At 55.1% G+C, this 14,436-nt stretch overlaps 1 protein-coding gene across 2 annotated transcripts in view; it reads right to left on the bottom strand.

Moving 5' to 3' along the window:
* Positions 1-218: 218 nt before the first annotated feature.
* BCAS4 (breast carcinoma amplified sequence 4) overlaps positions 219-14,436 on the bottom strand; it is a 52,349-nt gene continuing 38,131 nt past the window's right edge. For both annotated transcript variants that reach the window (XM_037167356.2, XM_037167362.2), the window contains one exon: positions 219-734. In XM_037167356.2, the coding sequence (XP_037023251.2) occupies positions 612-734 (123 nt within the window). In that variant the 3' untranslated portion in view covers positions 219-611. The remainder of the gene's footprint in view (positions 735-14,436) is intronic.

Raw genomic sequence — 14,436 nt, 5'->3', positions numbered from 1 at the left:
CACAACTGTGAAGCGCGGCAAGTCCTAACCTCGTTCCGCACCTGCTGGGACCTGAAAGGTGGCAGGTGCACCCCCTGGAAGGCGCGGGCCAGGAGCTGGATCAGGAGATTTGGGGGGCAGGTTTGCCCAGGTGGCGGAGCAGCCTCAGAGGAAACGCTCACGCAGGGTAAAAAGGGACGAGTCACCCCCCAAACCTGTCCCCACACCCAGACCACACATGAGCTCTTGACACCTTTATTAATGTGATTCACATACCAGTGGCCACTGAGGCTCATGACAAGGCAACCAACAGGGAGGGACCTGGTGCCACACAGCCAGGTGGCACCGAGTGAGGGGTGAGTCCCCCGTGGCTCCGCACAAAGCCCTTCAAATAGAAAGCCCCCACTGTCCCTCGGGCATGGGGGTTCCTCAGACCTGACCGCCAAACGCTGGCAGACAGTGAGGTGCTGCCTGCCGCACGCAGGTTCCAACACTTCTCCGAACCCCGCGGCCTTCCGTGAAGCAAGGGAGGAATCTCAGCAAAGAAATCGGTAACAATGGTAACAGAAGAAACCCAAGCTGCCCACACAGGGGCTCACTTCTCAACGTCCCCGAGGGCAGGACCGCGAGGCTCACAGCTGGTGACCGCAGCTGGCAGTCAGGGGCGCCGCCTCCCGGGCGTCCACTGGAAAGTAGTCCTCAGTCCTGTACAACGTGGGCAGCTGGAAGGTTGGGGGCGCCGGCGTAGACAGCTTCTGGAATGACAGAAGACGGGGCACCGAATCAGCCGGGGCTCAGCAGGAACAGGCAGCGCCGGCTCTCACAGGTCCCGCTGGGAAAGCTGGCACCACACCAGGGCTCGGACGGCTGGGCAGGGTCCCAGAAGCTTGGGCACAGGGCTTGCCTGCCGCTGGGGGACCAGGGGACGGGCTGGCTGTTCTCTCCCGAAGGAGCCATTTCTGCTGCCCGCAGTGTGCGCCATAGACAGGTCTTAGTTCTTTTGTTTTTGTTTCTTAATCGAACCATTTTAAGAAGTGCTTACTTATTTCTGCTGTGGCTTTTGTTGCCGGGAGCCTGTGAAGGGGGGATCCTCCATCAGGCACCCCACCTAGTGGGCGGGGGCCCTCCAGGCTGCGCACGCACCTCGAAGAAAAGCCAGTTTTACAGAGGACCACCTCAAACCTGGCTCCACCTGGGGGTCCCCTGGGAGAGTTCCAAACGACTACGCTCAGGCCCCACCCTGAGTCTGATGTCACTGGCCGGCAGTGTGGCCTGGGCACCTTCAAAGCTCCCAGGGAGTTTCCATAAAGAGCCAGGGCTGATCCCAGTGGCTGCAATAGTCCCAAGGACAGAGGGTCTGCCAGGCTGTGGAGATGCTGCTCCCACTAGGGAGATGGGCAGAGGGCAGACAGGCCTTAGGGTGGGAGTAGGCGGATTCTAATTACTGTCTGAGCCCCAGCGCCCTAAACTCTGCCCACACCGAGACCTCTCAATTGCAGAAGAAAAGCATCAGAGGACTTCAAATAAGGCAGGACACGGTCAGGTGTCTAAGGAGCACATGTGGTCGCCCCACATCTGGAAAACCAGGACCAGCTATTCAGCTCGGCCAAGGGCCAGCCTCATACAAGGACAAAGAGAATGCTACGTCCACTCAGGCCCGGTCAGCCCACCTTGGCCCAGCCCACTTGCAGGACACCTGGGACATAGGCCTTTGCCCCCTGTCCCCCGTCTCCTGGCACCTTTCTGGGCCACATCCCACTCCCACAGATTAGATGCAAGTCTTCCAAGAGCCCCGCAGCCAGAAGGCAACTGGGAAATAGCCATCTCGCCCCTGGGGACACAACGTTGGGGGTGAGTGACCCGGACCTTCAGAGTGTCTTCACTTGTTCCTCCCGAGACCTGGCCCATGGGCCAGTGTCATCTAGAAACACAACAGTCAAGTGAACAATGGCCATTCAAAGACAAGCTCCCTCCTCCCAACACATGGTTTGGGGGCTGAAGAGCATTTTGTGAAAAGACAGGCTTTGGGTCCAGGCATGGGGAGGGGCCCATGAGGGTCCCTAAAGGCCAGTGACCAGGCCACACAGACAGGGCTTCAGCCTCCTCCCTCAAGGGGACAGACTTCCAGAAAAGGAGGAAAATCAGTCTAATGATGAAGGAACCGAGAGGAAGGGGTCAGAAGAGACTTAGAGCAGCTTTAGGTGTAATGGAGTCTTCAGCTCCAGCGAGATCTGATGCAAGACATGGGGACCTCTTTGCTCATGCTGGGCGGAAACATTACTCCTGCATTCAGAAAGTAGGAGAAAGCAATGCAGGGAGGCAGACCCGGCCAGAGGGCCCCGGGGGCTTTTCAGGAGCTGCTGTATGTGCGCTCAGAAAAGGAAATTCTCACAAGGAATCCACAGGCTCTGAGAACGAGCCACTGCAAATAGGCTCGCCTCCCCCCTTCCCAAGGGCCCCCAGCCTGGATGGCGGGGAGAAAGGGGGCAGAGCCTGAGCACCATCTCGGCCCCGGAGCAAGCCCCTGACAACACCTTGGGGTGAGTGGAGAAACATGGGAAAGTGACCACAGCTGGTGGGAGGACTGGACTGCAGTCCACCAGGAACAGGTGGCCTGGGATGAGCCAGGGGGCTCAGAGTGTGGCCTCTTCAGCTCCCAATGCTGAGCAGGTGGGCGTGTGCCATTGTTGCCTGCTCAACCTTCACTTCCCACTCTGGGAAGGGCATCTTGACCTTCTGACAGAATCATTTGTGCCAGCCCCTCAACCCCCCGTACATTGGAAGGAGGCCTGACCTCCCACTAATGATTGATCCAGGGGTAAGCATGTGACCCAAGCTGGGCCAATGAGAAGCAGCCTTGGGACTTTTGCTATTGGGACAGGGATGTCCCTATTCCCACCCAGGCTCCCGTGAGAATGGGTCACAAGCCTGAGATCCACTTCTGCCACCACACTGGGGGGTCTGCCTGAGGATGCCAACACAGGGGAGCAGAGTTGGGAGACAGAGCAGGACAGGGACCTGACAATTTCCTTGGAGTACCTGGGCCCGATTTTGCCAGATGCTGGCGTTCCCCTGGCATTTTCCTGTTCTGGAGCTGCGGAACTCTCCTTGCTGAAGCTGAGCTGACCTGGGTGGCCGGCTCATGCAACCAAGTATCCTGCTTAAAACAAACACCAAAGCCACAGTGGTGTCAGCGAGCGCTTGGAAACCGGATCTTGAATCAGCAGGTGAAAGCCCATCTGTGAGGCAGGAAATAGCCTGGCACCCCAGATGCTGTCGAGAGAATGGGAGCACCCCCTCCCCCGAGGCCTGGCCCCAGCGCAGGTGCCCCATGTGCTGTGGAAAACAGCCCTGCCACACCCACTTTCTCTTGGCTTCTCAGGGCTACCTGCAATGAAGGGGGTTGGCCCCATCTCAGAGGTCACAGGAACCAGGGGCCAGCCAGGCCTGTCCAGCTCCAAGCCCAGGCCCCACTCATTACCCCAGAAGGCTTCTGCCACTGCCTCGACTTCTCAAGGACAGAGCAGCAAACCCAAACCCTTGGGAATCACTCAGGGGACTTCAGAGATCTCCGCCTCCCCTGCCCCCTCACCCCACAGCTGCTCCTGAAAGTCCCCTCTAGGGGCAGGCAGTGTGCAAGCCTAGGTGTCTGACTTGGGGCTCGGGCCCAAGCCTGTAGGCAGGAGCCTTCCATCAGCCCAGGACAGGATGGGAACCTGGAAACCTGACACCCCAGGTCCAGGGCTCTGCCTCACCCCCTACATCCCAGTTACTTAGTCGCCTCCCCCAGCTCAGAGCCCGCCTGCCATCCTCTGCAAGAGGGACCTCCTGGGCACGGGGCGTGGCATGCTCCCAGGTCTCCCCACGCTCCCTGTCTTCCTCACTTCCACCTCGGACACCCGAGTTCCCCAGCCTGCAGCCCACACCCCGCAGGCGCATGTGCCCAATGGAATCAACTGCAAAGGTTTCCCGTGGAAACCAGCCCCCTGACTTCTCTTGGAAAATGAGCCCCTTGTGGCCCCCGGCAGGCCAGCTGAGCAGTGCTGTCCCTGTGGGCCACAGGCCCCCCTTTTCCACAGCCTGCTGCTTCTGGCAGGTGCCTCAGAGTTGGCCCCCAGCACCCTGCACCCCCAAGCAGCTCCTTTTCTGACAAAGACCCTAAACGGCTATCGCAGAAGGCGTTTTCAGAAAACCCCCAAGTCCCGAGTAAGTCCCGGCCCACCTGTATCTCTCTCTTAGAGCCCCAACTGTACTGCCCTGATCCCGACCACCTTCTGTTCAAGCCAAGGTCAGAAACTAGTCCTGCGAAGAGCCACACGGTAAGTAGTTCAAGCTTTGCAAGCCCCCCGGTCTCTGATCCCACCGCTCAACCCTGCCCATTTGGCACAAAGCGGCCACAGACAACACGCACGAACGGCAGGGCCAAGTGCCAAGAAAACTTTACTTGCAAAGATGGTGGCTGCCGGCTTTGGCCTCAGGCCACAGTGTGCCCCGGAATTAATTCTGTCTTCCGAAACAGAACAAGAATAAACCTGTCCCTGTATCTCCCACACAAGCAGGCACTGAGTAACAGGTCAGTGACACAGGCTGCTGGATTCAGGGCCGGGCCTCCCTGGCCAACTGTCCCCAGGCCTGAGGGTTACTTGGCCATCACTGCAGCTCTGGCCTGTGCTTACAGCACCAGCCTCCTCCACCCCCAAAGAAGGCTGTTCCACTGGTGGGCCAGTTCTGAGGCCCCACAGGTTCAGCCCCAGGGGCTCTGAGTCCCTGGGCTGACCATGGCAGGAGCTCTAGTGCCCAGAGGCCTATCCTCATCACCCAGGCCACCAGGCCCCTCTCACTGAGAAAACAACAGCCACACCTACCGAGCCCCAGGTTCCCTACCAGTCTCAGCCCTCACAGCACTCACTCCCTTAAGAAAGGAGTTTCTCGGACTTCTGCCAAGATGGAGGCGTAGGTGGAAACATTGTGCCTTCTCGCACAACCAAGTTTAAAGACAACAAAGTTTTAGCAACAAAAACGCAGCCAAACCACAGAAAACTGAACTACACGGAAGTCTGACAACAACAAACTTTCAGCCAAACCAGTAACAGGGGCGAAGCCAGCAGCAGAACAGGGTCAGGCAGAAAAGATCCACTGGACTGACCCAGTTGGTGACCCAGGCGCACAACCTAGGTGCACAAGCAGCTGTGGGCAGATCCCAGGTGTGGAGTAGCAGAGGGTGGACCCACTGAGGGCACAAGGCAGCAGCAGATCCACTGAGGGCTGACCGTGGTCACACATTTGCGTGCGGATAAACCGGCAAAGGAGCAAGCAGTGAGATGGACCCCGCAGGCCCCAGCGGCGGGAAGCAACAGAGAGGACCACCATTGTCCCTCTCTGACCCCACACCCACATACAGCGTTACAACCCAGTGACTTGGGTGGCCCCGCCCTGGTGAACACCTAAGGCTCTGCTCCTCATACCTAACAGGCAAGAACAGAGCAAAACATTATGGCTCAAGAAGAACTCAAAGCACCAGAGCCCATAACTCTAAGAGACGAAGAAATGGCCAAACTTTAAGATGCACAGTTCAAAACACTGGTGATCAGGATGCTCACAGAACTGGTTGGTTTTAGTCACAAATTAGAGAAACATATGAAGGCTAAACTAATTGAAATGAAGGGAAATGCACAGGAAACCAATAGTAATGGAAAAGAAACTGGCACTCAAATCAAGGGAGTGGACCAGAAGGAAGAAAAAAATGACCAAACAGAAAAGGATGAAGAAACAAGAATTCAAAAAAATGAGGAGAGGCTTAGGAACCTCCAGGACATCTTTAAACGTTCCAACATCCGAATTATAGGGGTACCAGAAGGGGGAAAGGAACAGCCACCAGTGGAAAACTTATTTGAACAAATAATAAAGGACAACTTCCCCAATCTGGCAAAGGAAATAGACTTCCAGGAAATCCAGGAAGCTCAGAGAATCCCTAAGAAGTTGGACCCAAGAAGGAACAAACCAAAGCACATCATAATTATATTAGCCAAAATTAAAACAAAAGAGAGAATCCCAGAAGCAGCAAGAGATAAGGGGACAGTCACCTACAAAGGAGTTCCCATCAGACTGTCAGCAGATTTCTCAAAAGAGACCTTACAGGCAAGAAGGGGCTGGAAAGAGGTATTCCAAGTCATGAAATCCAAAGACCTACAACCAAGATTGCTCTGTCCAGCAAGGCTTTCATTTAGAATGGAAGGGCAGATAAAGTGCTTCTCAGATAAGATCAAATTCAAGGAGTTCATCATCACCAAGCCCTTATTATATGAAATGTTAAAGGGACTTATCTAAGAATAAGAAGATAAAAAAGATGAACAGTGAAAGGACAGCAAACTCACAGTTACTAACAACCACACCTAAAACAAAAGCAAACTAAGAGGACAGCTAGATCAGGAGGGGAACCATAGAAATGAAGATCACATGGAGGGTTAGCAACAGGGGAGTGGGAGGAGAAGGGGGGAGAAGGTACAGAAAATAAGTAGCATAGACAGTAGATAGAAAATAGGGGGGAGGGTAAGAATAGTATGGGAAATATAGAACCTAAAGAACTTGAGACACACGGTCATAAACTAAAGGGGGGAATGGTGGGGGAGGGAGTGTGCAGGGTAGAGGGGAATGAAGGGGGGAATAGAACTGTAATGGCATAATCAATAAAATATATTTTTTTTAAAAAAAGAGAAGAGTTTCCCATCCTCTTGAGCTTCACTGCCCTCTCTGTAAAATGGGATAATACCATCAGTTTCACGGAGTCCTGCCTGGAACGCAGCAGTGATGCTGTAGGTACTGCAGCCACTTTGGGACCATGAGAACAAGAGCCACATGCTGAGAAAGGCAGAGCAGCTGCCAAGAGAAGCCCGAGTCCCTGGCCACCTCCTGGAGAAGATCCACTGGCCACCTCAGGACTTCTTGTCACGTGAAAAAAAACACAAAGCCTATTTGGTTAAACCAGTTTAGTCTGTTTCTGTCACCCAAATAGACAGACTGACTGACACTTGCTGCTGGTGTCACCATCATCACTCCAGTCACACAGTGGTCTCCCTGCGTGACCACTGTGAGTTCCGTCACACAGACAGCAGACGGGCACAGCCAGGACTCAGACTCAGGTCGTTTGGGGAAGGAGAGGGAATGGTGCCAGATGAAAACTGCTGGATGTAAGAGCACGAGGACAGGAGGAAGATACAAATCTCAAAATAATTCCAAATGATGTGTGTGTGCACTACCCCGTCCAGGAGCTGAAGTTTAACTGCACCCCCAACCCTTGAATGGGGGGCTGCACTTGGCGACTTGCTTCCAAGTATAGAGAATAAAAGGGCGGTCAGGGGAGTCACTGGCTGGCACCCCCTCTGCCAGGTAGTCAGGGCTTCACCCATGCAATGTCCTGGTGACAGCATGTCCCCTGCATGTGATGTAGTGAGAGGGGCACTCCACCTCGGCAGTGTCCCCCCCCCCCCGGAAAACCTACAGCCCCAGGCTAACCATGAGAAAAACATCAGACCGGCCCTCACTGAGGGCTACTGCAGTGACCCATACCCCTGTTGAGAGCAACAAGGACAAGGGGGGTCGGAGAAGCTGCCACAGACCAGAGGTGCTAGGAGACCAAATACATAATGTGGTTGGTATCCCGGATGTGGTCCCAAAGCAGGAAAGGATACTAGGGAAGTGCTAGTGAAGTATGAATAAACTGTGGAGTTCATTCATAGCCGCGTACAGTATTTACAATGGATGACAGAAAAGCAGGGTGAGGGGTGTGTGGGAACCCTCTGCATTATCACAACTACCTGTCTCTAATTCTAAAATAAAACCCTGTGCTTGGCGGGGAGGGGAGCAAACAGAAGCAGCAGCTCTGGCTGTCTGCACAGTCCAAGCTGCAGGCCTCTCTCAGTTCAACCCCAGTGACGGTGAGTAGTGAGCGCCTCCTGAGCGCCCAGCCCACAGCGGACCCATCCTCACGGAGGATGTGAGTGGCCACAGTCTCATTTTGCAGAAGAGGAAGCTGAGGCTGAGAGAGGCACTTGCCTAAGATCGCCCAGCTGATAACTGGCAGAGCTGAATTCGAACCCAGGCCCACCCTGCTCCAGGCTCTGCCTCAGCACTGAGCTGGGACAAGGCAGCCCCAGGGCTGAGCTCTTTCTTGTCCAGGACCCGGGATGTCCCTTCAGTGTCTGCTTTCCAGCCGAGGACCCTCAGGGGTCCCGGCTTCCAACATCTTCAGAGAGCACAGACCGGGGGGCCTTTCATTAGCCTCTGGCCCACAGACTCGGGGCTTCAGCTCATGCAAATTTAAAAATGAGTTTGCTGCCAGCATGGAAGAGCCAGGATGTTTCAAATACATATCGAGTTCCTATTTCTCCTGAATAACCGCGTTGTCCGGCCACCCAGGGCCCATATTCCTGCGGGTGCAAGGTGCTGGCCCCTCCAGACAGGGCACGTGCTGTCCGGTTTGCCACCGTCCTGCCTGGCCTGACTCACTTGTCCACACGACCTGCAGACATCTGAGCTGGCAGCGGCTCCGAGCTCATGTCACATGGCTCAGAAACGTCCCTGTGGGCTGCTGAGGAGCTGGACGGAGAAGGTTTGCTCCCAGTCCCGTGCCCTGGGCCTCACGGGGTAGACACTGGGGTCACTGCCAGACCAGTGGCTGCTGCCTTTTACCCACAGATGGTCCCCTCTGGTGCTCACAAGAGCCTGAAAGGCAGGTTCTGTGACAGTGCCTATTTTATGGAGGAAAAAGCAGGCTCAGAGAGGCCAGGGTAGGCTGTGCCCAGGGCTACACAGCTGGTAAAAGCCAGGGCTCGGAGTCAAACCAGCTCCTCTGAGCCCCTGGTGTGACCTTTCCCCTTGCTCCCCACCTCCCTTCTCAGTCCTGCCCTGGGCTTTCAGCCTCTCAGGCCATGCAGGGCTGCCCTGCCTGTATCTGCCCAGGGTGGGGGTGGGGGTGGGGGTGGGGCTGGTCTTCCAGAATGCGGACAGCTGTGAGCAGAGCCCCTCCCATTTCTGTAAGCAGCCCCTGCAGGTCCTGTCCTGCCCGAAGGACCGGCTGGCCAGCCTTCTGGAGCCTGCACAAGTCACACAGATGAATCCCCTTTGTCTAGAGCCCTCCTGCCCAGCCTGGACAACCCCACCCCTACCCCCGCCCAGCCTCCCCTGGCCTGGTGACCACAGCAGCTGGGGACCGGGGAGCAGGGCTGCCCGGAGTGGGCCACCCAGCCAAGAGGACCCCAGCAGCAGGAACAAATAGGTGCAATCTCCTTATAGGCGATGCTGATCCTGGGAGCAGCCCTAGAAGGTTCCTGGGTCCTCATAGATTCTGCTTTTAGCCAGAAGCACGGCGTTAACATGGACGCAGGCAGAGGAGGAACCCTCAGAGGTTCTGCCAGGACACTGGCTACTGTGTCCAAACTGACACACCGTCAAGGGGGCAGAGACAGGACTGCCAGGTGGGGAGGGGTCCAGTCACCACCCCCCAGCTAGGCCTCCCTGGGGCCCTAGCCCCTGGCCCACAGCCTCCAGCGGCTGTCCTCCCAGCCCTGCCTTCTGGAGGGGATCTGACTCCCTGCCTCCTGCCTTCCGCCAGAGTTGGCACCAGAGCCCCCTGCTTGACCACCAAGGCCTTGGCTTTGCAACTCAGCACATGGACAGTGATTGCAACTGTCTGATTACAGACAAGACACAAACATACTCATACAATATTTTTATTGAGCACCTACTATATTCCTCACCCCTCCCAGCCTCTGCTCTCATCCTCAACTCAGGTACAGACGACACCCTGAGGGAGTGTCCTGAAAGCCAGATCAATGCTCTGCTAAGTGCCTCACTGCCATGAGATGCAAACCCGGGGCCTGGCCGTCAGGCCCTGTCCCCACAGCCACCGCTGGGCAGGCTGGAGCCACAAAGAACACAGGCGTGTCCCACGTGGCCTCCCCTGGCCTGAATTTCTTTGCTAGTTTTGTTGCTTTTGTTTTTTCGGTTGTTTATGTTCTCACATTTTTTTAATGAAAAATAGATTTCGAGCTTCTCTTTAAAAACCTGTGGTGGGGGAAATGAAGACAACTGTACCTGAACAACAATTTTTTTAAAAAAGTCGGGAGCCCTGGCACATTGGTGGAGATGACAGGCTGACGCTGAGATGCAGACGTCCCAATACAGGGGACACGTGCGCTGGCCCGCATGGTCCCTCAGCTGTGTGACTCATTTCTGCCCCCTGCCTGGCCCCTTACAGTTAAGGGTTTATGACTCCAGAAGCACGTGATCTGACCTGACCTCTACCCTCAGTCCCTCACCTCCGGTCACTCACAACCCTCCAGCAAGGGGCCTGGACCTCACGGGGTCTGTCATGACTCAGGACCTTGCACCTGCTGTCCCCACTCAAGGTATTTCTGCCAGGTCTTCTTGTGCTGGCTCCTTCCTTCCCTCACACCCTCCCAAGGGTCCCCCAATCACGTGTCCCCTTCCCTCCTTCGCTGCAGCTCTGTGGAATGTATCCTGTTAACCTTTTTCTTCACTGCCTAGCTGTCTCCCCACCAGGCTGAGCCCCATGGGGATGGGACAGGGGCCACATTGGTCTTCAGGGCCTAGGCTGCAGCCACAGCAGGAGCCCAAGCCTCATGCACAGGACACACTCAGGTCAAGAGAGTCAATGGATTGGAATCTGTCGACCCCTGAGGCAGACAGGAGAGGCCTGGGCACGGCCTCAGGCCAAGCAAGGCTCCAGAGGAGCCGGGACAAACCAAGATAATTGTGTCTCCAGACGCAGACACCTGCAGTGGCCCTGTTCTGGCGTCCCTGCCCTGGCCAGGTCTGTGACCCACTCCTGGAGACAGGAGGTCACATTGAGGAGGATAAAGCTCTCACTACAAGCAGTGCTCTGCCATGGACGCGGGCCTGGAACAGCGCGTGGGCTTCAAAGAGAACTCTGGTGAAGTCCGAACGGCGTCGGCAGCGAGTGACTCTGCCGGATCAATGCGGGCGACTGGGTTTCGGTGACCCAGCACGGTGACGCGAGAGGACAACCCTGAGGGAAACTGGGCGAGGGGCGCATGGCGGGGGTGTGCTCTGTATTGTCCTCACAAAGGTCCTGCAAATCTAAAATGATCCAAAACGAAGGGATCGTTTGAAAATGAGTATGACATACGCACACAGCACATGCAAAGCACCAAGGGAGCAACACAGCTACTAAGTAATAATGTTGACGTCACCGGTGACAATAACAGCAGTGACATGTCACATGCTGCCTGTCTCCACTCACAACAATCCTGCATGGAAGACAGGGCTGTAAGTCCCATCTTACAGATGTGGGCACGAAGGCGTGGGGACTCACTCAAAGCACAACCCTCGCAAGTGACAGACAGGGCTGGCCCCGGGGCATGCGACCTGCGTGTAGCACACAGGCCCCACGCCTGGTCTGACATCCTGCCGTCACTGTCTGGAAATTCTGTACAAGCTTTGGAGGGGGCCTCACGTTTTCACATTTTCATTTTATTCTTGGCCCCGCTGGTCTGATGACTCAGCCGCATCTCCACTTGGGCCCTGTCTGCTTCCAGGGTGGGCGCCCCATGTGGTGCTTCAGAAATGGCACTGGTGGGGACTTCCGCCAAGATGGAGGCATAGGTGGAAACACTGTACCTTCTCGCACAACCAAGTTTAAAAACAACAAAGTTTTAGCAACAAAAACGCAGCCAAACCACAGAAAATTAAACTATACGGAAGTCTGACAACAACGAACCTTTCAGCCAGATTGGTAAGAGGGGTGAAGCCAGCAGCAGAGCGGGGTCGGCAGGAAAGATCCACCAGACCAACCTGGGCATGCGACCCAGGCTCACATGCAGCCTTGGGTGGATCCCAGGTGTGGAGGAGCAGTGGGCGGACCCACTGAGGGCTGACCGCGGTCACGCATTCGCATGCAGATAAACCAGCGAAGGAGCAAGAGGTGAGACGGACCACGCAGGCCCCAGCAGCGGGAAGCAGCAGAGAGGACCGCTATTGCCGCCCTTTGACCCTGCCCCCACATACAGCGTCACAACCCAGTGACCTGGGTGGCCCCGCCCTGGTGAACACCTAAGGCTCTGCTCCTCATACCTAACAGGCACAAACAGAGCAAAACATGGCTCAAGAAGAACTCAAAGCCCCAGAGCCCATAACTCTAAGAGACGAAGAAATGGCCAAACTTTCACATGCACAGTTCAAAACACTGGTGATCAGGATGCTCACAGAACTGGTTGGTTTTAGTCACAAATTAGAGAAACATATGAAGGCTAAACTAATTGAAATGAAGGGAAATGCACAGGAAACCAATAGTAATGGAAAAGAAACTGGCACTCAAATCAAGGGAGTGGACCAGAAGGAAGAAAAAAATGACCAAACAGAAAAGGATGAAGAAACAAGAATTTAAAAAAATGAGGAGAGGCTTAGGAACCTCCAGGACATCTTTAAACGTTCCAACATCCGAATTATAGGGGTACCAGAAGGGGAAGAGGAACAGCCACGAGTGGAAAACTTATTTGAACAAATAATAAAGGAGAACTTCCCCAATCTGGCAAAGGAAATAGACTTCCAGGAAATCCAGGAAGCTCAGAGAATCCCTAAGAAGTTGGACCCAAGAAGGAACAAACCAAAGCACATCATAATTATATTAGCCAAAATTAAAACAAAAGAGAGAATCCTAGAAGCAGCAAGAGATAAGGAGACAGTCACCTACAAAGGAGTTCCCATCAGATTGTCAGCAGATTTCTCAAAAGAGACCTTACAGGCAAGAAGGGGCTGGAAAGAGGTATCCCAAGTCATGAAATCCAAAGATCTACAACCAAGATTGCTCTATCTAGCAAGGCTTTCATTTAGAAGGGAAGGGCAGATAAAGTGCTTCTCAGATAAGATCAAATTCAAGGAGTTCATCATCACCAAGCCCTTATTATATGAAATGTTAAAGGGACTTATCTAAGAATAAGAAGATAAAAAAGATGAACAGTGAAAGGACAGCAAACTCACAGTTACTAACAACCACACCTAAAACAAAAGCAAACTAAGAGGACAGCTAGATCAGGAGGGGAACCATAGAAATGAAGATCACATGGAGGGTTAGCAACAGGGGAGTGGGAGGAGGAGAAGGGGGGAGAAGGTACAGAAAATAAGTAGCATAGACCACAGATAGAAAATAGATAGGGGGAGGGCAAGAATAGTATGGGAAATATAGAATCTGAAGAATTTGAGACATGTGGTCATAAACTAAAGGGGGGGAATGGTGGGGGAGGGGGTATGCACGGTGGAGGGGAATGAAGGGGGGAAATAGAACAACTGTAATGGCATAATCAATAAAATAAATTTTTTAAAAAAGAAGAAAGGGCACTGGTGGAAGCTCTGGGGACAGAATGGGGTGGGGCTCCTGGCGGGGCAGGGGTAGAGTTTGGGGGCTGTGGCTGCAGCAGACACTCTGGGCACAGAGCAGGGAGGGGACGACCCCTCCTCAGAAGAGGCAGCAAATCAGCCCCCCCCCCACCCCTGCCCAGTGGCCTGCTCAGTTCAGTGACCTGGTCACACCGGGTTCTCCAGCTCCCCGGCCGCCAGCATCCACCTCCAGACGTGGGCACAGCCCGCCGGCAGCGGGCTGAGGCCCAGCAGCCGGCACAGAGCTGCACATTCCTTACCCTGAAGCCGAGTCTCCGTGGACTCCTCGGAGCTGTGGCCGGCTCCACAGCAGGATGTTGAAACCAGCTCCAATTAGCTCTGGGGAGCAGGAGGTACACACAGATGCAATAATCGGCCGTGTTGTCTGGGTCCCTAACCCGCGTGGCTGTTCTTCATTAAATACATAAGCCATTAGGGCAAAAACAGAGGCACGCACCAGAGCACACAGGTCAGAGGGAGCCGTCCACAGGCCCAGCCGGAGTCCCTACCCAGCCTCTGGGGGGACTCTTCCCCAGGGCCGAGCAGCAGAACCGCTTCCCTGCCACTGAAGGAACCTGCTCCGGAGGCAAGGCCCGGCTGTCTCCTGAGCCCCTCCTCCCCCGATCCAGGCACCCAGTCAGCCTTGGGAGCCTCTTCTGATGTCACCCTTTCCTCACACAGGTGAGCACAGGACTGCCGTCCAGGCCCAAGGATCTGCCAGGTCTGTGCTTTACCACGTGACCTGCACGTAGGCCCGTGAGCCTTGGAAGGTCACTGTCACTGCACTGATCCCACTCCGACAGCCTCATTCTTCGCCAGAGGCCGGGCCCTCGTCTGGGAAGCCCCGGCCCACGAGACTCCTGTGCTGCCCGGTGTGAATGGGACGGTTTATCCTCCAGCCCCGGGCGGGGAGCAGGGGTGGCTTTCAGGGCCTGGGAGGTACGGTGGAGGGAGAGAGAGGAAGAGAAGGAGAGGGGTGCAGAGCGCAGTGGGAAGAGAACGGGAGACGGAGAAGAGGCGAGGGGGCGAGAGGGAAAGCAAAAC

Source organism: Artibeus jamaicensis, unplaced genomic scaffold (genome assembly GCF_021234435.1).
Source record: "Artibeus jamaicensis isolate MK-2021 breed Jamaican fruit bat unplaced genomic scaffold, CSHL_Jam_final contig_685, whole genome shotgun sequence".
Lineage (NCBI taxonomy): Eukaryota > Metazoa > Chordata > Mammalia > Chiroptera > Phyllostomidae > Artibeus > Artibeus jamaicensis.
The sequence above is the reverse complement of the archived record's forward strand: the minus strand, read 5'-3'. Positions and strand labels throughout refer to the sequence as shown.